The sequence below is a fragment of the Acipenser ruthenus genome, chromosome 19, assembly GCF_902713425.1.
Source record: "Acipenser ruthenus chromosome 19, fAciRut3.2 maternal haplotype, whole genome shotgun sequence".
Lineage (NCBI taxonomy): Eukaryota > Metazoa > Chordata > Actinopteri > Acipenseriformes > Acipenseridae > Acipenser > Acipenser ruthenus.
The window spans coordinates 1,544,535-1,568,597 of record NC_081207.1 but is presented as its reverse complement, the minus strand read 5'-3'; the positions used below and the strand labels follow the sequence as shown (position 1 = coordinate 1,568,597).

Sequence of the window (24,063 nt, the reverse complement as noted above, 5' to 3'; positions counted from 1 at the left end):
CAGCTAACCTCACGCAACTGACCATGCCTGGCATTAGGCACCCTTGAAGACGTGCATCTGTGAAAGAGTGGACGTGGGCGGAATAGGCAAGCAGCCCGAGCTGCACCCTCGCCCCTGAGTAAAGGGAGCGGGCCGTGCTTGATCTACCGCCATCATTCCCGTCTCCCGCATCCGTCAGGCTGGTGCCCGCATGCTCGAAAGCCATTAACCCCCCCTCTAGAACTTGTCAAAAAGTTCTTAAATACACGTGTTATGCTTTTTTTGTAGTGGTTGCTCTTAAATTATGCACGTGCTTATTGTTTTGTTCGTGTTATGGGTGACCTTGCGAGTTGGTTCAAACTTTACTTGCTGCTTGCAATGCATATTCGGTCAAAGGTACCCCAATAACAGTGTTGTGAATGACGAGTGTGTGGTCGTGGGGTGTCATGTCTGGAGTCAGACTGGTAGGTATTTAACCCTGATAAATGATACATGTAAGTCCATGTTTCACCTTCAAAGACGGTGTTGGAGCGCCCCCTTGTGGGGGGAAAATATAAACATTATTTGTTTATTTAGCAGACGCCTTTATCCAAGGCGATTTACAGAAACCTAACTATGATTAGCATCTTAAGATGAATTAAGTTTAGAAAACGCTACTTCCTGTGTACTGTGCCAATTTCATTAGCAAATGCAAACGATTCCAAGCAGTGAAATACATAATTTGTTATACTATATACAGTGTGAGGTTTTAATTTTCACATAGTTGTTTTAGCTTTATAAATTGACTGCACTGGGTAGCAGTGGATTGTGTCCTACATTAGACAATCTCATCTATTGTTTATGGTGTTTTTTTATATATATAATTAATGTATTACCTTTAAAAATAAGGTCCATGATATTTCACGTCATCAGGCACGGACGGGGTTCGAACCCGTGATCTTCGGTTTACGAGACCGACGCCTTCCCACTTGGCCACCGCGCCCGACGAGGGAAATTAAGATATTCTTCAAAGTGGAACTTTTAAGAGAAAAAAGCGTTTTGTGTGGTGTGTGTTTATTACACTATGCATACATACTGTAACGTGGTGTTGGTAAATGTAGACCACGTAAGACATTACTTACAAAATGAATGAAGTGTGCACACTACATATAAACAATGACTCTTATTGCAACATCACTGTGAGAGCAGAAACATTGAAGTTTCAAACAAAGGGAATATAATTGATGACATTGTGTGTAGTTGTACCCGCTGTTAAAAAGAATGCACAATTGCATAGTTTAGTAGGTGTTGTTTGTTTGTGAACGGGATATTGTGTTAAAAACAACAAGCAGTTTGAAAAGAATCTAAATAAAATGCATTTCCGTTTAGACAAATCGGAAAACTGCACAGCACGATGGGATCTCAGTGATACATGATGTGCAATGCCAGGGTTCTCCACTAGGAGTCAGTAAAAGACACTAAGTCAACTGTATGTTCAAAAATAAAAAAAGCTACGTTTTTCTAAAAAGTAAACAAAACATTGATGTAAACAAAGTTTGCTCTCAGCCCGGGGTGAATGCTTTTTGAACAATGCCTTATATGTGTTAGAAACAGTTCATTAACAAGTTAGTCAATTGAGATATCTCAGCACAATCAAATAGACTCCGATCTCCAGCCCAGGTCCTGGAGAGCTACTGGGCCTTCTAGTTTTTGTTTCAACCGAGCTTTCAGTTACTTTATTGCACCAATTATTGGCTTAATTAAGGTGCTCCGGATCTTTAGTCCTTGATAACATAGACACCTATAAAACCTCTAGGTTATTGCTTCTAGTTCATACTTGAGTTGTGTAATATGCTGGTGGTTTCACAGCTCCAATTAGCATTACTCTAAGACTACATTTAAATTACATGTTAGTCCACGATTAATGGAGGGGGGGAGGGGGATAAGCTAGTTTAAAACATGAGGTGTGCTCATCGTTAACAGTCATGTTTAATATGCAGCTGCAGTTTACCGCCGCGGAACCTGTTGTGTTAAGAATGATCTAATTATCTAAGCCACACCCTGCCTGTAGCATAGACAAGGTTTGATCCTAAACGCAGCACTTCCCGGAGAAACTACAGTAAGGTAAGGACTGACGTTATTTGCACTCCGCTGTGTACCTTACCATTGTGTTTTATTGCATTGTGACTTGACAATATACCGATTTGGATTAGAGTCATAGGGAAGTATATGTATTCATATTTTAAAAAGCAAATGGTTCTTATACTACCCTTACCTTAGAAACTACAGCACACATATAAAAACTGATAGGCCACAATATATACAATAAAGTACCCACAAGCTTACTAAAAAATGCTGGTAATATTTTTGAAAGTATTTAAATCCATTTTACTGGTGTGATCGATTCTGAGCTGAGGATCAACTTGACCATTAACACATAACGAAACACATTTCATATCACGCTTGATATTAACAGTAAGTAAATAAGCATGTCCTGTTCTACTGATATCTTTATAAAGAAACCTTTATGGGGTGGATATTCGTAATGATTTCCTGGATAACCTGTAAAACAATATTTCTTTTAACCTTTCCAACTGCCCTATGACCTGTACAGCGCTGCACGCAATAAAAATGTCTCACAGCGTGCAACAAAGAGTTAACATGACTTACAAGGCACAGAAACCGTCTAAAAATACACATGGGCCTCCACTCCTTTTAAATCACAATGTGGCCACCAGGCAAACCAGTTTTATGACATTCTGTCAATGGTTGTCTTTTGTAGAACCCTGCACAATCAGTTTGTTCTTTTTATATTTTTTACAGAGGCCTGTTGTCTAATGAGCAAATCTTCTTTGAATTCATATCGGTAATCTTGGGACCATGGAAATTCTTTTGGCTGCTCCAGCTGTTTTGTTGTTGCTCTTGGTGGGTGTGTCCATTGCATATTTACAGAAAAAGGAACAGCACAATCAGGAGTCATGTAGAGTACGCCAACAGTATGAAAATCAGAGACTGACTGTAATCAACCGAAATCAACGCCTCGGTGACAGACTAACAGACATGGAATGTGAAGTAACCTGCCTGAAACAAAGTGTGATATCAGAGAGAAAACTAAAAGCAGCGCTGAAAACAGAAAACGAAGCAATGCAGAATCTTATTTCCTCTCTGAGACATGAAATAAATGAACTAAAAGCTGCCAACAGATGCAACAGAGCTCAGCCAGCGCAGAATTGGCCAGGCCCAGGAATGTACACTCCGAAGCCTAGATCTGTGGTCTCCAAGATCAGATTGGCCACCAACAAGCCTGGACAGGGCTCCAAGACTTCTGAACACCCCACCAGCGATCACCAGGACATAGATGTGGAGCTGCTGATTCTGAATCATTTCTTTGAAGCCTTTGTGGACGTATCTCTTGATAAGCTGGAAGTAGCCAAGCACATTGTACAGCCAATTGTCAATGCCATTTTTGGACACATGCAAACCCCTCAGAAACCAAGTGAGCCGAGAGTGGTTGGAGAAGGTCCTCTAAAGAGTGGCAGCGTTGAGGAGCAGCTGAAAGTCCTCCACCCTGATGAATTTGATTACATGTTTCCCATTGAGATGCCGCACGGGGTGTCGCTGGACTTTTCCTTTTGCCACCAGATATCTGATTTCCCCAGAGAGTCCTACGGATTTGGAATGATAGCTGTCCAAACCGTGCTCGGTGATTCACAGGACAGGTTCCTGAAGTCTTTTGTAGAGGGAAAGTTCCTTCAGGCAGATCAAATGAAGAACTGGTTCAAAGGCAAAACACAGAAAGGTATCGACCACTTCAATGCGAACAAGCACACCATTCTCAGAAGCACAGCAATGTCCAGCGTAAACCCAGTGCACTGTGATATAACTGCTATAAAACTCTCCGAGATTGGAGCTGGGGTGTGCCTCACAATAAAGTACAAGGATGCTTCCTTCAGCGTGGACCTGATCCCTTCTGTTAAAGTGGAAGCAAGGGGAGACATGTATCTGATACCGAAGCCGTGCAAAAAAGAAATATGGGCTGGCGATAAACAGGTCAAGAGGAACTCGCTCTGGCGTCTCTCGTTTTCCATGTATGAGATGAAGCTCATGAACATCTTGACAAAGAGCTTGCCTTCATCATGTCACACTGACAGCCTAAAGATCGTGAAGGCCCTGAGAGACCTCGATGTGGACAATAACCCGTCGTCTCAGCTCTCCTCCGTGCTGACGTCCTACCACCTCAAAAGCATGCTGCTGCAGATACTGCTGAGTGACCTGCGGAGGGCCCCGTCCTGTCTCAAGGACAAGTGGAGCCGCGCCTGCCTAGCGGACAGGATTAAAGAGCTCCTGGAGGTCGCCCAGAGTTCAGCCAGGAGCAAGGAGCTGCACCACGTCTTCCTCTGCAATGATCTGAAGACCTTGTCGTTGAACAACTCTGACCTGCACAGCCTGTTAGGAGTCCCGGACTGGGCTGTCCCCCGCAACGACTTGGGACACGTCAACTTGTTCTCCGAAAACTTCATTGACCCCAATTCACTCGACCAGATCAGCGCGAGGATTAAAGACATCCAGGAGCAGTGGCTCAATGTCATTTACCGCCACGTTTCCCCTCTGTCCATGAAGATAATGAGTTGACCTGCTGCATGTGTTGCAGGTTGCGTAGATTGTATAGTTAAAGGTTAGAAAGGGCTAGGTCAAGCAGACAAACGTTTCAGCTAGCGGCTTCCATCGATTTAATGATCATTAAAATGACAAAGGCAAGCTGAAGTGATTGTCTACTGCACTTACACGTTTTACCTTAAACTGTGATCAACCTCAGTGTGTATCTCTTACTTCCTGAATTGCTACATAGATATGGTCGTGTGTAATACTGTACATTACCCATGTTCAGGGCCCTTTGGTTGTTGGTTTTAATCTTACCGTATATTAAAATTTCCTGGAATTTACCTGTGTTTATTAAAAAAAAACATGTAAATAATTCTATTTTTTTTGGTAATATTGGGGGACTGATGGAAATCAGCTAAAGCCCCTTTCGCACTGGCACTCGGTTCTGGCTCCCCGGGTCTCAATCCTGCGTAGTGTGAAACCACGTCCCAGCGACCCACCTCAGGAGGTGGGTTGACATGCTTTGATGGGTTGAGCGAGACAAAATACATGACGGTGGACTAACAAATAACAAACAGCCACGTCTGCGTGAAGGGTTCACTTCCGCAAGGAACGTTTTTGTTTATTCTGTTTAGCCATATTTGTGTTGCCCGAGACGCACCATGAGCCAGACTGCAGCAGGGATGAAGAAACATTTGCTCTAATCAACATTTGGGCGGACGGTTCAATCCAGAGAAGCTTGGATGGAAGCGTCGGTAAGGTTGTGACCCGGGCAGAGCATGCCAGTGTGAAAGGGGCTTAAGTTGCTTATCTGTGGTGAATTCTATACCAGGTGTGTGAGTGAGTAATGCTGTATCAGTGCTGATGTGAATTGAACAAACAGCCTTTTATTGCAGTCTATATAAAAGGTACCTAAATAACAGGAGGCTCAGAGACATCAAGCAAAGTATTTCCTTGTTGAGAATTCCAGTAATAATTGGAAATAGCTGGTAGTCCAGGGGCCATGTTCACAAGGCAGTTTAGTAGAAATCCGCTGAGCCAGTCTGTATGATTAAAGGATACTTTTCTTTCATTGTTTTGTTCTGTGGAAGTGAATTGGATTTAGGAGGCCGCTTCCTGGCACTGCTTTGTGAAACCAGCCCCAGATGATCATTGAGTGATGGAGACTGCAAGATGGCTAATCAATGACTGCTGTGTGCACTCAGAGTGTACTGTACACCTGTGGTGGTGTTTTGATAAATAATCTGGTATCGCACATTAAGAAACCAGTAAACGCGTGTCCCAATTTGCAGCTCTTACTGGTCACCAGTTTTCTGTAATGCTCATGTTTAAATATGTGGTGTGCAATCCTTTTCATTTACTTAAACGCTAGCACATTTCCTAGTTCTGTATGTATATTGTGACAGGGAAAAATAAGCATATTTGTAAGAAATAAAGCAAAATGAAGCAAAACACTGAATGTGCATTTGTGTAAACAGCAGACGGAGGGATGATTCATTCTGTTGACAAATGAGAGAAAAATCTTTAATCCCCTATTGTATAAAAATAACGTATCGTGATAAAAAATGCCCTGGTTTAGACCACGCCCATTCCACGGTTGCATTCGCTGTTCTACATAGCCGGTGTGACGTCAGGGAGGCGTACATGGAAGACAACGGGAGTGTTCTGTAAGCGAAAAGGATATAGAACACCATTATATAATATATTCATAACATGCATAATACAAAGCACATCTCCGCATGCACGTTATACCATAAATATTAATCGCAGTGCCACTATTCCGGTAAGTTTAAATCCAGTTTTATTTTTAATGCAATTGATAATTATGTTAAGATATGCAAGTCCATGCGCTATTAAGATAGATCACAACCGGTTTGGGTGGCCTCACAAAGTATACATATGTAATAATAATAATAATAATAATATGACTACATCATTTACTAGTAGATGAATTCCAAAATAAACTACCGCTTTGATTTCCGTAAGCATAAAATTATCGTTATTGATTTATTATTTAGTATGAAGTCATACAGACTGTATTTTTAAAAAAAAATAAAAAACATGCCATGTCATTATATAATAAAACTTGGTTCCTTGTTTTTTGCCCTTTGACAGTCCCACTTGTTCTTTGGATTACGAGCGGCTGATTCCATTAACCACAAAAAAAAAAAAAAAAAATCTTGGATTCACTTCTTGGAACGAGTAGAATCTAAGCGATTACTGATTAAAATAATAAACTACATGTATTCCTGAATTTCGGTGTCTTCGGCGGGCAAGTTTTCATTCTGCTAGAGTCGCAGACAAATGCTCAACGGAGATTCAAAGTTGCAGATTCGAGCGGGGTTGCTCTCCATGGCCGATTCCATTGTTGAGGGACTAAATTAGCAACTGTAGATTCATTAAACATCTGGTTAGTCTGATTCAGTCGTGAGTCAGCTGCCCGTGTCAATGACAGGTTATTGTGAGATTCAAGGTTACACACATTTCCAAATTGTGTGTCTTGCATCCTGAATGCTTTGACATCGGTCGCTTCAGCTAACTCCCTGCAAAAAAAAAAAACGCTGCATATTCCAACATTGTGTTGTCTGTGTCTTCGATTGATTGATTGATTGATTTCTTAGCAGACGCCCTTATCCAGGGCGACTTACAATTGTTACCAAATATCACAGTACAAAGTATCGTATTATAAAATAACACATTACAAGTTATCACATTATACAATATCACCTTATACAATGTCACATTACAGAATATCATAATACAGATAAGAGCAGATATGAAAGATCAAATTCAAGAGAAAAATAAAGAAGATAGCAAGAGCGAGTCTGACTAAGAGCAGTTATAACTTACAGTAAATATTTGCTTATATGAGTTCAGTAAGAACATGTAGTAAGTGTGATAAATGGATGAGAATGATTTCAGATAAGAGCAATTACAAAGAACGTGGATACGGTTACTTATTAGTAAGAACAGTAGTAAACCGGCATTGCTTTTGTTTAAACCACACCGGTATGGGCTTTAGAACGTTGTTAACTGCAAGACATATTTTAATGATCTAAACCGTGGCGGACCTAGATACAGCCACTGAGAGACTGTATGAATCCTGCGGCCGTTCTCTCCAGGAGTGATTCATTAACATTCCTACAGAGATGTTAGTAAGATTACAGCTCGATCCATTCCTGGTTTTACTACGAGCTTGTTATTTATAGATGTGGCTGAGCAAGTTTGTATTAAAACCTGGAATGGGTGAAACCTCTATGCAATAGGAGTCTCATTTCCAACCCTGTTACTACATGTAATGTAAATGAAATGAGGTCATGCTTCTAAATTGAAGGGCCGTTTGGATTTTCTTGCAGATCTTTTCCAGGCTGGCGGGCCGTGCCCGTTGTTCTGCACCGAGATGAAACCCGTGGTGGACGCCGTGTGGACAGTGTGGAGTATCGGAGCCTCGATCTATGATTACATTCACACCACAGCCATGGAGGAACGCATACACCAGCTGGAGACCGTCATCACTGTCCATCAGTTCGTCATCGTGGCTCTCACAGCGGGGCTAATCCTCCTCGTGTCCTACATCGTGCTGAGAAAGCAGTGACCCGCAGCGGCAGCATAATGATGTGTTCCAGCCAGGAGGAGGGACTGGGGCATGAGGACAGTGGGGCGGAGACCCCACTCGAAACCATTGCCTTAACACTGCAGGACCAAACAGCAATGGGCTGGCACAACACCCTGAGAACAAATAACTCATCCGCGTACGCTGCACTCGGGCAGTTGCTTAGGTAAAATCATTGTTGGCATCTCTAAACGGTCATCTGCTGCCCCGCACTGGCAAGTCAGCCCTCATTTGCAGTGTCTCACACGATCAACACATGTGGGGTGCACAGAGATCATGTGATCAGACCAGGATGGAAGGCAAGGAAAATCCGAACAGGAATCCAGAAGAGCCTAGCAGAAGCAGCGAGCGAGAGGCCTGTTTCCTTCTCCAGTTTTATGTTTGGATCCGTGCAAGGTGCTGTTCATTGACAGGGTGAATTGCCATTGACGTTACCGAATTCTTGATATCTGTGTCTTTTGCAGGACTTCCTGAATCGGTGTAATTCACTGCTTGAGGGCATTTTCCATAATCATGTCACAGAAATGGGCTTTATTTTTAACTGAAGAATGTTTGCACAATGAAAGAATCTGAAACACGCGTTTGATTTATTTTAACGTCGATACTACAAATTGATTTTCAGTAGAAGGAAGGGGTTCAAGTTTGGGAATGAGGTTGGGACATGGTAAGACAAAAATGCAGTTAAGATGTTTAGTTATTTCCACATTTCATCATGAAGTTACATAATATTTGCACATTTTAGTTTAACATTGACATTTAAAAGAAAGAAATACAACACCTGTATATCTCATTTCTATTGATCTTAATCTCTGTATATTTGCAATTGCATCGGCTGTGCGTGCTTCCTGCGACTCGTCGGAGACACACACACACCCTGCCACTTATACTTCATTTGATTTAAGCACTGCTTTTATTCAGTTACACAATTTCTGTATTGTGTTAAAAGTCCTGTTGTTATAGCTTAACAATCTTGCAATATCAAACTCTATTTTATAAAACCCATCATATCCAGGGTTTTAAATGTGGTTTTATTCGAGGGTTTCGTTTGTTTGTTTAAATTGTACACTGGAGTGCGCAGTTGCTGCCTTTTTTTATTTTTCAAACAAAACCAACTTTGTATAGCGCGAAAGCCAGAATAATTTATATCAGCAAATTGTTTTTTTCTAACTTAGTTATGTGAATTTATATGGCGTATACTGTACTGCTGCTGTTACCCTTACAAATAGCAGCCCTGCTGAATTCCTGTGCTGTATCGGTAGGTACACTGAAATATCAGAGACGGATCGTGTAAAGGATCGTGTTTTCCAATGAGAGAGGTACCTTTACACACTTTCTGTGAGGGGTGTATTTGTGGTATCAAGCTTAGGGCAGCTTGCACAAGAAAGCTGATGTTTTTGTAAGTCTTTAAATGGACTATAACATCTGCAAGTATCCTGGTATGTCGACGCTGTACTGTACTAACACGTTTAGCTGCATTCTGCAGCAGTGCTAAGCTGCCTGGCACACCTCAGCTGTTGGTTGTGCATGTGACTGACTGTCTGTCTGTCTGTCCGTCTTTCTGTCTGTACTCCGCGGGACCAGTCCAAACTGCAGTGATTCGGATGCAGAATTTGACAGCAGGTCACATAGTGGACTCAAATTTCCATAACGTTTGCATCTCGCCTCCAAGCCTCTTCTACAAATGTTTTTTTTTTTTTTTTGCAGGTTAATTTGCATTAGAGAGATACTGATCATCTCCGTGGGTTTGTTTTAGAGTATTTATTTAGTCTCATTGCAGTATTTAGTTTAGGCAGCTGGGAGATGTACATCCATGCCTTCTAAACATCAGCACACCCACTCTTCCTATAATCACGCACCCAGACAATTGTCATCTAAAATTGTGCTTTTTGTCTGATCCACAAAAGCGATTTACCTTGATATGAATGTGTTGCTGTCTAAGAAGACTGCAGCCCCCTCCACCCTGCCTCTATCCGGGAGTGTCTCTCCCAGGCCCCTTAAGAAATCGGAAGCAAATGAAGCACTTTTGACTGTTGCTGTAACCCGGTAACAAACGGACCCCTGACAAATGCAGTTTTATTTTCAAAGATTAAAAATGACCACAATACTTGTGGTAAACAGGAAGTAAGTTTATTATATGTATATATAAAAAAAATATATATAATGCTCAGTATCACTCTAACTCACAACAGCAAGAAAACACCAACTCTGTTGTCAGAGGCTTTCTGTAAGTACTGCTTCATAGTGGCACTATCTCTTTTTTAGTTGCAATTCTTAAAGAACTGTTACTCAAGTGTTACTAGACATTTACCTGGGGCCCTGCTCTGTCTTTGAGGACAACGCCAAATACTGTAAACCGTGACATTAAAACAATAAACCTGTCCAATACAAGTCATTTTGAGTGTTTTCTTGCATAATTCTCTACTTCCAGTAACATTACTAACTGTGATTGACGTGGTGCTGGTGAAGCTTGTTCTGAAAATGTACTTTGATCTTGTGTTACTGGTCTTGGTCCTCGGTGTGGGGTGATCGTACGTGTCTGTTTACCACTGAAGAAAACTCTTGTAAAAGTAGACTTTGTTTTGTAAAACTTTTGAATGTGCAACTTTATTATACTGTATCTGTCCATCTCCACTATTGGTCCCCTGTTTTTGGTTCCCTTATCACTATAGACAATGTGACCTTTATTGCATCGATATGGTAAGTCACCTGGAGTTATGGAATTATGAAATGTCAATTTTTATAGAATCATTTTTTGATATATACATATATATAAATAAATTGAAACATGACCAAACCATGTGCTGGACTTCCCATCCATCACAGCTAACAGCCTTGACTGCCCAGAAAGTTGGCCACACTGGAACCTGGCCTGAATGTTCAATGGTCTTAAAACGCGATTGTCAAACTGAACAAGTTAGCTTTTTATTTGTGCATCTCAAAAACAATACAGCAACGAAACCTTGTTTTTAAAGATCCTTTCGTTTTTAAATACAAACTCTAATTTGAAATACGGTAAGGATTAACACAACCGTCTTCTTCCAGGAGCGTCCAAAGCTCATAGGGGTTTGCTTCTCCTACAGGTGTCCAGTTTGTGCCAGCGTGTACTTCGCTATGAAGCGCTCCACCCGCTCCCCCTGCAGCACCCGCATGGCTCGCCAGTGGATCTTGCCGCAGTTTTCGGGTTTCCCTTGCGGGTGATTCAGTTCCTCCTTAATGTAATCCAGCCACAAATCTGTTGAAAAATACAAACAAGGATAGTTTTTATAAAACCATACTTGTTGCAGATTTCCATTTGCTGTGTTTGTCTAAAACACCTGTTAGAGTCGACGGAAACGCACGTTTACTAGGATATGTGGTTCTTTCAACACTGCACGTTCGAGACGTGCACAGCAGATTAATGGAATTATATAATTATTTTGGGGGTCCAATTCCTTTTGAAGGACTTGGAACTGGAATTGACCCCCAACGCTGCACATTCCTGGATTAAAGACAATCCTACACAAATCAGAAATGAAGAACGAGAAAGACGACTCACTGTCCTCCTCAGACCCAAATTCCCGGAGTGCTCGCTCGTAGTATTCCCGCAGGTTCTGCATCTTGCAGGTCTCCTGCACAACACAGGCACAGAGTTAAATATCTCAACACAAACCCTGCATCACAAAGCACGCAGCCGACGTTAAATACTGTTGTTAAAAATGATTTAGAGTGATCCCTTAATTGTGTTGCTATCTGACTGAGACCAAAACCATATAAAAATATGAATGGGAAGGCATTTAACAAAGGGTGTAGTACATGTACAATTTCCTGTAAAATTACCAGTAAGAAGTAACGTATGCAAACCTTGAGAAATATGAGTGTAAAATGAGTAACACATAATAAAATAGCAGCGTGTAAAGGGTATTGTGTGGTATTCAGATTAATAAATAACCTACATAAGCCAATCAGACCACTTACTGAGTGCAGATTATATCTCACTGGTCTTTCTTACCTGTTCCTTTTCAATCTGTATCATTTTTTGGAAAAAGGCCAAAGAAAATGGTCTATTTTCCTGAAGACTGAAAAACAAATAAAAAGAGATTATTATTATTATTTTTTTTTTTTTTTTTAAAGCTACAATCAAGTTTACACTCTACATTGCATGCTGTGGAGGATGACGTTTTAATATTCAAAGCAGTTGTTTATTTAAACCCTGCATGTAGTTCACCTTGTAAAGACCTTCTTTGCCTTCTTCACTCCTCCGGTTCTGTAGCACCAGTCCAAGTACTGTTCTTTCATCGCTACGGAGATGGCAGGGACCAAGGAAAGCAGTCCCTTCTGTAGAGACAATTGCACAGCAACCTGAACAGACAGCTTGGTTATGCAGGCAGATCCACTGCCCCGGCTACTAACAGAGTCTTATTCTGTCTCAAAGCAGATTCCTATCCTTTACCTGGAAGAAGGCTTCTGTGTCTTCAAGGCTTTGCGTCTCCTCAGTCCATTCCACTCGGAGAATCCACAGGGGCAGACTCTCCTTTAAAAGAAAAGGATTTTTTTTTTTTTTTTAAATCCACATACTGGCATAATTGTGAGTGCGTCAAGCTATTACTGGCTATATGAATGTAAACTGCTAAATTGTTTTATAAAACGTAATTCGCTAATTTGTATTAGGGTTTAATAAAAAACAAAAAAGTAATAAACTTGTATCTTAACTTACTGTACTTTGACCAAAGAGCAAACAGCTGTATACAGTAGAACTTGAAAGGTTGCCCATAACCTTTCAATAACAAGCTCAATAACAAACATGGAACTTGGAATAACCCGTGATGGGCAAGGTGAAGATCTGTACAGCTGGGACCAACCTTGGGTTTGATATGAGCAAGGGCCTCCTCAAACAGCGTGGGAACATCATGGCTCCTCACACTCACCAGGACCTGAAGGCAGCTCTGCCAGGTGTCCAGCGATTGGCTGAAGCGCCTTGCCGCTGCTATGGCTACTTCTGCAGCGGTATCCATCAGACCAACTGCCAGTAGCACCTGGAGCTGAGAAGGAAAGGGTTTGTAAACAGCCACCCAGACAGATCCATGTCGTGAGGTACACAGTCAATCCAGTCTGCCTCGGATGTGTTGGATTAAAATCAAGTAAACACTGCACACACAAAGAAAGTGCTTAACCCTTCACTGCCCTGGGTACGTTCCCAGACCCATTTAATGCCTATTTCTTCAAGGCTCTGCGTCTCCTCGGGCAGCAAAGGGTTAAAATCGCCATGCCCTACATGCACTTTATGTACAGCATGCGTGACTATCCGACAACAGGATGGATTTCTCCTTATGCCCCCAGATTGTAAAGAAACAACCAAAGACTGGAATTGAATAGCAGAAGGCGTTTTCAAGTTCTCTTACCCATTGCTTGTAAAGCGATTCTGCAAGCAGCGACGATTCATGTGCCCTTTGAAACACTGCTAGAGCCTTCTCTCGTCTCTGGAACAAAACAACCACATGAAAACGATTTACTCTGCGGGCCTTACACACAAACTACGGCGCACACAACGGCCAAGTATCAGCACTGCAGTCCAAATGAAAAGAACCCACAGGACTAGAAGTCAGCTTACTTTCTGTTTCAGCTCCTCGTTGTTTGACTTCCTCTTGAATCTCTCGTAGCAGAATGTGACATAACGCAGCCACATAGCCTCTATAACAAAGAAAAACTCTTAATTCTGCGGTCGTAAAATTCACGTGGGTTATCCTGCCTTTCAGATTGTTAGAGGTTGCATCAAATGTGCTTACAGCGTACAATACATCGGGGCATATTCACAAAGCATTTTATCACGTGCCAAGAAAACTAAATGTTGATGTTAAAAAGCTTCAAATGAATGAAGGAGGCGATTTTGAAAGCTCCTGCATACACCTTAGTTGCATGCAGTTTGTTTCTATATTTTACCCCCCCAAAAAAAAAAAACATGCGAACTTCGCACGCTGGTAAATGTTTGTTTTGTGTGTATTGTCATTTCTTTTAAAAGCTCAGACTGTCCCGTACCCGTGGGCACTGCGGTCACGGCCTCCTCGTACACCGCGCAGCACCTCTCCTCCCGGCGTCCCACTTCCAACGCCTTCGTCTGCTTGGACTCGTGTTCTGAGGACGGCAGGGACTCCACCTCCAGTTCCCGCTTCGCCATGAAGTCCCACGTCAGTGGATCATCAGCATGCAAACTCTGCAGACTGAACAACGAAACAAGGACCACGACCGCGTAAGTGTGTCCACAGCGCCTGCTTGGGCTGGTAACGCTACATAGCTGGGCAAGCATAGTGTTTGATTCCTTTTTTTTTTTTGTAAAATAGATTTTACTCTTCATGGGGCCTCAGTGTTTAAGAACAATAAAATATATATTTTTAATAAATTTCAAAAAAAAAAAAGTTCAAAGTATCTTACTCCAGCAGGATCTCCTCTTGCATTTCCTTCGTGAAGTCAAAGAGTCGAGCAATTGCCAGGAATGACAGTAGGAAATCTGCACCTGAATAAACAAACTGACACGCTTATTTTAAACTGCAAAAAAAGAACAAACATCTTAGATTGTATACTGTAGAACGCTGACATTCCCTCTTTATGACTGATACACATTAAAATAAAATCCAGCACACACAGATACTGTTTTTGATACTTTTCCAAAATACGATGACACAGTGATAGCCGAGCAAGAGCGAATGTTTCAAATAATACCGTGACTGATCCTCACCTTTAATTTTCTGAATAGCATCTTTATAAATCACTCGGGCCAATTCAGCTTTCATGATCTCCTCCGAAAACTCGTACTCTCCCTGAAAGATGAATTGCGGCTTTCATTAAGGCATTTTTCATAAACTCTTAACCAACAACTTCCAAAGCTGTCTTTAAAAACAGTTAGTTTACATGCGCCCAGCAGGGGACAGACCTCCTCCCTGATTTCCCTGCAAACAAACAACTCAATTAGTACATACCAAATCCATCTTCGCCTGTTCCAGTGCTTTCTGCTCCTTCCGAAGCTTCTCTGCGTGCATGAGCTCCATTCGGAAATACTGATGGGACACCATGGAAAAGAAAATTAAAAATAAATAAATAAATAAATAAATACATAAATAAATAATGAGTCAGACACTGCATCATCATGGGAACTACCAGATCTGAGATACTAAAAACAGACACACACACACACACACACACACACACACACATCTCTGCAAACACAGCTTACCTCCTGGTAAAGTTTCTGGTTGTCTGGGTGGAAGCGCAGGGCACGCAGGAACAAAAGCCTGGCGCTTTCTGATGAAGTTCGATCCTCCATCTCCCACTTCGCTGCCATGATCCAAAAAGCTGAAACGAGCCACACTGTCCGTTAATAAGTGGACCAATAACAACTATATTACCGTTTACTGTGTATTATTAAATTACGACCGTCAAAATCCTAATCTTCCCACAAAATGCCTTTAGAAACCGATGGCACAAGGAAGGCTGCTGAAAAATCACCTGGTTTGTCTGGATGAATCGCTAACATTGAGGAGAACACTTTGCTGAGCTGCGTTGTCGTGTTCTGGGGGGAAAAAAAACAAAACAGTTGTCAAACACCGTGTTTAAATGTGTCAACAAATATCCTAAACATTTTTCTTACCTTACATGCATATGCAATGTACCACAACCTACCCATTTCTTGCAAAAGACAATATGAGACAGCCACAGCTGGACATCATCCTGTTAAAAAAAATAAAACAACATCATACATATATTTGGGCCTCAGTATTTACCAAAATACACTTTGCACTTTAGTCTAGAACCTTTTTTGCTTGTATTACTTACCAATAATAATATTGCTATTATTAATAACATTGTTCCCCTTACCTTCCACTTTGCTGTTGCTCGCCTGAAAACATTGTTAATTCTGTGGATTATTGTGAACTCGATCTCTTCTCTCTTGAATGTGTACCCAATTCGCTGAAAAAAACGTTAAACAAAAAATTCAAAAACGAATTTATATAAAACAGGATTGATTTCCATCACTAAAAACAAAAGCATGTGATGCCCACTGCATCTGCAATACCCAACCTAATGTGCTACAGCTTTAATACTGTCTGTACTTTAGCAAAATCAATACAGTAACAGTAACTAGGTAGTACAGAGTCCAATACCGGGATGGAAATAAGACTCCTGCTTGATTAGCTGCAGCGTATAGGGAACAAGCTCAGATAGGTCTCATTAAACTCATCAGATCCAGGACTGGATCAAACTGCTATGCAATGGCAGTCTTCTTTCCATCCCTGTAATAACTTATTTACCATAATGACAAACTTACCGATCTTCTTTTCTTTATCAGTTCCAAAACATTGATCTCGTACTAAAAAAAATATAGAACAAAAAACATTAATTGATTAAAACATCTGCATCCGAAATCACACTAAAAATGATTTCACATAAAAATTATAAGGTTAGCTATACCCCCCCCCCTCCTCCTCCTCCTCCCCCCCTCCCTTCTCTCCCCCCCTCTCCTCCCCCCCTCCTCCCTCCTTCTCCCCCCCTCCTTCTCCCCCCCTCCCTTCTCTCCCCCCTCCCTCCTTCTCCCCCCCTCTCCCTCCCTCCCTCTCCCCCCTCTCCCTCCCTCCTTCTCCCCCCCTCCCTCCTTCTCCCCCCCTCTCCCTCCCTCCCTCCTTCTCCCCCCCTCCTTCTCCCCCCCTCCTTCTCCCCCCCCCCGTCAGAGCCCTTTCTGACAGGACACTGCAGTCCAAACAGCTCACCTGGATATATGTGATGAAGTCTTCTTTGCTAATTATCCTCCTGTGTAGCTTGTATTCCAGGGCTGACACTTTCTTAACCATAGCCCTGAAATGAAACATCACAACAGTATAGTGCCCCTCAGTTTACTGTGTTACTAATAATGCACCCAAAGTGACAAAACACAGGACCGGGCCGAATTACTGTGTCAAACGTGGTTATTTTGGAAAGCAATCTATTTTGTAGCATGGCTGCCTGTGGTTCCCCGTGTGTTCTTATTTCCATATGCCTCAACAAGGCGTCTTAAAAAAAGCTAAACACTCGACAGATAACCCTGCTTGCTTGTAAACATTATTACAGTAATCTGTCTGTGGGCTGGTAGCTCCGCTCCGGGTCTTTGTTCCAACCCTGTTCTAAATTGTTTAATTGAATCAATTAAAACTTCATCCAGACCCTGCAGTAGTTCATTATCTCATTTTAACCGTTAAACCTGGAGTGGAATAGTAACCAGGACCGGGATTGGACACTGCTGGATACTATAATCAGTTGATTTGATATGGAAGTAATTTACGGCACATAATTTAAAAATGTCGCCAGTAAACAGCAGTTTGTTAAAACTGTCAAATTCCGGCAGCATTGTTTTATTTTTTCAAATTAAAAAGTAAGTTCTACTACAGACGTGGAGAAACATTTCTTATTAATATACATGTTTTTATTTTAGACAATATAAACTAAGGCTCCTGTCACAACTAACTGACCAAAATGTATATCATAATGGAAATTAAAATTAGAAATTAGACCTGCCTGTATTCAGTACTTACTTAACTTCTTTCCTCGTAAACAAACCAACTCTCTCGAGCTGCTCGAGTTCTGGTATTCTGTCTTCAATACGCTGCTGAACAATCTCAGCCATATTTAGTTCAACTTTGTTTTTCCCCCCCACGAACTTCGCTGTCTTCTTAAAAATAAATAACCAGTCAACATACGGTGCACACCCACATTTACACACGTGTGGAAACGCAGCCTGACCCCTCTTCCGGTCCTACATGTTTTAGAAAACTGCACAGAAACAGTGGCGCTAGCAACAACAGTCCGCACAGATCCCTGTCACAAAGGGAGGTATGACACAGGCCCGGTTTTTGGGATGGAACCGCATAACAGTCTCGCGTTTTGATTGGTCCATGTCTGTCACATGAATACGTCGTCACACGAGTGGAAAAGCGTGCAGGCATTTTTAACATTGTGATCAGATAGAGTGATCTGCTTTCCACAACCTTACCATTAAAATATAATGTGGTATTACACTGTACTGATATTACAAACTATGAGGAATTACTTTATATAAATTATCATGTTATGCAAGAAAGTAGAATTGGCTTTCTGTGGTGATGTACTTTTTTCTAGCATATATCTATAATCGTTTTTGCGATATATTTTAATATAAAACATATATACGCTATTGCAGTTTTGTTACAGGATACATTAGTTTATCTCTAATGTAATCACAGTTTTACATATAGACTGCCCCTGTTTTCATTTACGTCGCAAATTCTGGGCCGCTTTACTTTTCAGATAATGTCCCAAATTCTGGGCTGATTTGGTTTGCAGATAACATCCCAAATTCTGGGCCGCTTTGGTTTTTAGATAACGTCCCAAATTCTGGGCCGCTTTGGTTTTTAGATAACGTCCCAAATTCTGGGCCGATTTGGTTTGCAGATAACGTCCCAAATTCTGGGCCGCCTTGGTTTTTAGATAACGTCCCAAATTCTGGGCCGCTTTGCATTTTCGAATTCAGCTCAGTTTTGGGGACTCAGTTGACAGCCGAGTTTACCATAAACTGGATCGTGAATTCATTTGAGAGTAACCCATAGTACATGAATCAAAGTTAATGTATTTTTTACTCTTTCCAGAAATCTTTTTTTATTATTATTTTTTTTTTTATGAAAAAACAGAAATAAAATGTAAATGTTAAAAAAAACGTATTTCTTATTACATGAAGAAACTACATTGCACTGAAATAGATACGTGAAAATTAATTAAAGCAGTCGTTTTCCTTTATTAAAGACTAATAGTGAAAATAAATGATTGTAGTAATTTTTCTTTTACCCTACCCTTCCCAGTCTTTTCCCCGCCCCTCTTTTGCGCAAAACCTGCACTCAAATTCCCCTCCACACACGTGTACCACCACCATTGCAAAATATATTTTCGGGTATTCAGGCCATTCATGTCTATGCCAGTGTTAAAAAACACATTTTCAGTCATATCTCTCGAACTAGAGCACCTATAACCACCGTTCGAAGGGTTCTAGAACAGCATGAATTTAATTTGCTCAGTTTCGTAGCAATTCTTTGCAGAAAATATTTTCAGGGCGTTCAGGGTGTTCAGCCTCATTCATGTCTATAGCAGGGTTGAAAAACATATTTCAGGCATATCTCTCGAACCCGAGCACGTAGAACCACCATTCAAAGTGATATAGACTCAGGGGAGCACCCCAAACCACCCCCTAAAAAGGTGTGGTGGTTCACCCAAAAACTCATGTCATGACGAAAAAATTCACTTTGCCAAGCCGTCCTGGCATTTGAACCATGAAAATGGTGACTCCTTGTGCGGGGCCCCATGGGGCCCCAACACACAAAAAAAATCAAGTTCCTAACCCCCACAGAACCCGAGATACGCCCTGTCAAAAATGTCCAAAAACTACCCTTTTCGGGGTCATATCTCCATGACCCTGGGGCCTAGAAACCGGGTTGAACTTCCTAGGGTCATGTTTGGGGGCCCTCTTTCACAGGGAGCCACCCGTTTTCAAATGCTACATTTTCAACAAATTTTCACATTTTCAGCATGATGGCATGTCAAGGTTGCATTTCCAATAGCTTTTGAGCTCCAGGTTGGCAAAAAAAGTCTAAACTGGTGTCCTTTCTAGCTGGGGACACGTCGCTTGGAGGGATCGACAGGGGCCCCGAGGTGGACCTCCGTACCGATTTTCAAGTCTCGGGGACCCCCGGAACCCGAGATATAGCACCCTGAAAAATGTCTATGGGAAATCCCATTATAAAACACCTTTGGGGCAACGCCCACCATCTGGCGGTGGGGTGGCGTATGAACCCGTGGCCGATGTCTTTCTTTAGCTAAGACTCTTGTGCACGCAAAGAATGTCCTTCTGAGTTTGTTGGCCCAGGGGTCGTGGAGATACGGGTACGATAAGAGACCACCCCCTTCCCTATGGCAAATCCCATTATAAAAACACCATCGGGGTAAGGCTCATCTAATGGCGGTCGTGGGTCTTACGAACTCGAAGGAACCCATTTTCTTTAGCTAAGATTGTTGTGCATCTAAAAAGAGTACAGAAGCACCAATTTAAGTCCATTCCAAGTGTTTTGTGATCACAGTATCAGCCTGAGTGTATCGGAGCACAGTTTTGCACCAAAAGCGAGGGGAGGCGAAAAAAAGCACTATATACCCTATTCTTTAAGATATCACTTTGCAGTGCAAATTTGAGGAACGCAACCACTTAGCAACTTGCAAATTGGTACTGCAATTTAAAGGCCTGTAGTGTCAGACTGGTAGTCCCTAACTGATTCAAGTGTTTTTGGAATGTTTCCTGCAAAGACTGATTTATAAGAAAAAAAAGAGATTGACAAACAGCATTTTGCTTTATATGCAGAAACGGGCAACTACAAGAGGGTGTCAAACAAGCTGTGAATGTCCCAGGAGGCTACAGAGTACCTCTGAGTATGAATCCAGATGCTCGCAGTACCTGTTCTTAGATGTCCGAAACCACTGTATCGCTGTATAACTGTATACCCTATAAATATCACTTTTTATTGTGTATTTGAGGAACACAACCAATTACAAACTTCATTTGAATTGCTGTGCTATCAGAATATCAGTGTATAACTTTGCTGGGTATTGCAGTGTATGCTGGGTATCAAAAGGCCTTCAAACTTTTACAAAAGGCCGTCAAAGTTACAAAAAAATAGGTGTGCTCCTAACCCAATACTTGTCTTTTTAATTCTGTGCACCCAAATACTTGTAGTTAAAAGTTTTAAGAATTAAGCTTACTGTTTGTTGTTCTGTCCTAAACCAGCAGTTTGTCACCCAGATTTATTAAATAAACTGGGGGGCTCATCAGATTATTCTCCATTTTATTGTAACTGAGGTACCATTCAGTTGAGCGAAAATTGTAAAGGGGTACTCGAGCTGAAACCTCCAGATAGAAGGGGTACAGTTTCAAAAAAAGGCTGAAAACCCCTTACCTACAGTATAAATGATCAGGAATAGATAAGGGAAATGCTGACTAATACAATACAATAGGATTTATTTGAAGTTGTTGAAGGGCACTGGTCTCTTAAACCCAGAAGTTCTGATAAACCCCTATGCCTCACTATATATTGATGGACATTACATAAGCAAATGAGATGACCTTTTTTTTTTTGGTATACCATGTTCCTAAATGTTTTCTGAGGAGAGTAAAAAATACATTAACTTTGATTCATGTACTCTTAAATGAATTAACGGTCCAGTTTATGGTAAACTGTGCATGCATGACTTAGAAACTCGGCTGTCAGCTAAGCAGAATATCTCAAAAACTGGCCTGAATTCGAAAATGCAGAATTCGGAACGTTATCTGAAAACCAGAGCAGCCCAGAAATTGGGATGTTATCAAAGCGGCCCAGAATTTGGGACGTTATCTAAAAACCAAAGCGGCCCAGAATTTGGGATGTTATCTGCAAACCAAATCAGCCCAGAATTTGGGACATTATCTGAAAAGTAAAGCGGCCCAGAATTTGCGACGTAAATGAAAACAGGGGCAGTCTATATGTAAAACTGTGATTACATTAGAGATAAACTAATGTATCCTGTAACAAAACTGCAATAGCGTATATATGTTTTATATTAAAATATATCGCAAAAACGATTATAGATATATGCTAGAAAAAAGTACATCACCACAGAAAGCCAATTCTACTTTCTTGCATAACATGATAATTTATATAAAGTAATTCCTCATAGTTTGTAATATCAGTACAGTGTAATACCACATTATATTTTAATGGTAAGGTTGTGGAAAGCAGATCACTCTATCTGATCACAATGTTAAAAATGCCTGCACGCTTTTCCACTCGTGTGACGACGTATTCATGTGACAGACATGGACCAATCAAAACGCGAGACTGTTATGCGGTTCCATCCCAAAAACCGGGCCTGTGTCATACCTCCACAAAGGGGAGCGCAACTTAACGTGAACTTCAAATCAAACAAAACATAAAAAATCAGTTTGAAGGAATGCATTGTTGAGGGTTTTTTTTTTTTTTTTTTGAATAGTAATCAAATAGCTCTAATGTTCTGATCAACAAACTGCTTTTTATGAACCACTCAAATATCTGCGGTATTTACGGCAGATTCGACCTTTCTATGGATCTTTTCTGCGATAAAGTTGTGATTTTTCTGTTTGTTTGTTTTTTTTTACATTCCTTTTGAAAATTCTACCAAACTTAAACAAACTCGATAGTGGATGAAGTAATTCAGGTGGATTTTCTGGTTGTGTAAAATACACTACGATATGAACGTGTGGTTATCCCGCCATGGTATGGGGCTGATAAAATGGCAATGCTCTGCGTGTATTTCGTACTGCAGTAATTCCCTTTATTTAATTTTGTGTTTTATCAGAAAGGCGTTCTGGGTGTGGGAGAGCCCAGTAATACGACAGAGAGTTATGCTGAAATGCGTGTGGTTCAGATTAGAGAACCGTTTTCAGTTGCTCAATGGCTAACCGGCATACTTTGTTCTGCACATCTGTGGCTCCCTTTCAATTCGAAGACGACCACCAACGGATAAGGCCGCGCTGGATAAGACCTTTGGGCCAGCCGTGGAGGAGATCTTGCAGAGATCCCACTGGGAACACAAGGCATCCAGGCAGGTGGCCACATTGCTCCCGTGTGGGGCAGGTCGAACCGCTGGCGAGATCCTCAGACACGGACTGTCACCAGAACAGTTCCAGTCCCCACGGCTCCGCTGGGTGACCTAAGGCATCGCCTACAGGGCACACCAGCAGCAAACAACCGGGCCCAACCGGCAGGGAATGCAGGACGTGGCCAGCCCCCACACACCAGTGTACCAGGAGGCGTTTCCAGGGCCAGCGCCCTAAACAGCCATCCCAAACTGCCCCGCCGCAACATCAGCAGCTCAAGCAGGGCCCCTGAAGGCTGCCGGCCTCAGACACCCTTTGCAGAACGCTAGGGCAGACTCCACTAGGTCTTTGTACACCTACAAGTGGAGGTGTTTCCTAGCTTGGTGTCTAGCTGGAAGCCATGACCCAATCTCTTGCCCTATGCCAGTTATCTTACAGTTTCTGCAACAACTGCTTGATACTGGTAGGTCACCTTCCACTTTGAAGGTGTATTTAGTGGCTATTTCTGCATGCCATGGCCCCGTAGACTGTGTCTCCGGGCGTGCATTTCTTGGCTACCCAATTTCTTAAAGGGGCTCGGTGATTACGCCCTCCCAGGAGGACTTTTCTCCCCAAATGGAGCCTCAATGTTGTACTGGAGGCTCTCACGAAGGTCCCATTTGAGCCCATACGCTCCATAGTACCTGTCTATGAAGACAGCCTTCCTCGTGGCTATCACCTCCGCTAAGCGGGTCAGTGAGCTGCAGGCACTGTCTGTGCACAGCTCCTGCATGCGTATTTGGGAGGATGGCAGCAGGGTGTCTCTGCGCACCAACCCTGCTTTCCTCCCCAAGGTATATCACAACCTTCCACATTAATCAGTCTGTGGAACTGGAGTCCTTCCATACCCCCCCCCCCCCCCCCCCCTCCCGTTTGCTTCAACGGAGGATGAGAGATTGAATTTCCTCAGTCTGACCAGCTCTTCATCTGTCACTGGACACGGACCCTAGGACAGCCTCTCTCTAAGCAGCATCTGTCACACTGGATTGCGGACACAGTCTCCACTGTGTATAATGGTGCTGGCTTGCCCCCACCTGGGAGGGTAGCCACACACTCCACTAGAGGGTTGGCTACATCTTGGGCCCTCTTCAGAGGGACCTCGCTGTCCGATATTTGTACTGCAGCTAGCTGGGCTACACCGCATACTTTCTCCAGGTTCTACAGTCTTAATGTGGTAGATCCTGCCCTGCCTTCATTAGGCACGAGGGTCCTTGAGGGTGTAAGCTCA

At 42.1% G+C, this 24,063-nt stretch overlaps 2 protein-coding genes and 1 non-coding gene across 6 annotated transcripts in view; 1 reads left to right on the top strand and 2 right to left on the bottom strand.

Moving 5' to 3' along the window:
• The window catches only part of LOC117424491 (uncharacterized), a 50,695-nt gene extending 40,130 nt beyond the window's left edge, over positions 1–10,565 (top strand). For 3 of the 4 annotated variants that reach the window (XM_058992301.1, XM_058992300.1, XM_058992299.1), the window contains exons 4-5: positions 2,782–6,343; positions 7,917–10,565. In XM_058992301.1, the coding sequence (XP_058848284.1) occupies positions 2,839–4,590 (1,752 nt within the window). In that variant the 5' untranslated portion in view covers positions 2,782–2,838 and the 3' untranslated portion in view covers positions 4,591–6,343; positions 7,917–10,565. Of the gene's footprint in view, positions 1–1,961; positions 2,083–2,781; positions 6,344–7,916 lie in introns of those variants that run through there. The other variant, XM_034040842.3, reaches the window with a different exon arrangement.
• trnat-cgu (transfer RNA threonine (anticodon CGU)) lies at positions 890–961 on the bottom strand. The gene has a single exon. It is a non-coding gene; the product is annotated as a tRNA-Thr (tRNA).
• A 505-nt stretch (positions 10,566–11,070) lies between the features above and the next one.
• LOC117424097 (U3 small nucleolar RNA-associated protein 6 homolog) lies at positions 11,071–17,982 on the bottom strand. Its single transcript, XM_034040180.3, has 19 exons — positions 17,707–17,982; positions 16,909–16,993; positions 16,470–16,511; positions 16,019–16,111; positions 15,824–15,871; positions 15,650–15,713; positions 15,378–15,496; positions 15,124–15,201; positions 14,883–14,964; positions 14,579–14,660; positions 14,186–14,367; positions 13,761–13,840; positions 13,552–13,629; positions 13,012–13,191; positions 12,603–12,683; positions 12,378–12,487; positions 12,162–12,228; positions 11,709–11,781; positions 11,071–11,405 (listed from the first exon to the last, which is right to left on the bottom strand). The coding sequence occupies exons 1-19, from the start codon at positions 17,796–17,798 to the stop codon at positions 11,248–11,250; spliced, it is 1,794 nt and encodes a 597-aa protein (XP_033896071.1). The 5' UTR covers positions 17,799–17,982; the 3' UTR covers positions 11,071–11,247.
• Between the last annotated feature and the right edge of the window lie 6,081 nt (positions 17,983–24,063).

What these genes read in the sequence shown, in the direction of transcription:
- LOC117424097 (XM_034040180.3), bottom strand. Translation starts at nt 17,798, where the DNA reads ATGGCTGAGATTGTTCAGCAGCGTATTGAAGACAGAATACCAGAACTC. An exon ending in ACTTCATCACATATATCCAG is followed by an intron (nt 16,512 to 16,908) that starts GTGAGCTGTTTG and finishes TATTTTTTTTAG; the next exon opens with TACGAGATCAATGTTTTGGA. An exon ending in CAAGAGGAGATCCTGCTGGA is followed by an intron (nt 14,368 to 14,578) that starts GTAAGATACTTT and finishes TTCGTTGTTCAG; the next exon opens with TCTGCAGAGTTTGCATGCTG.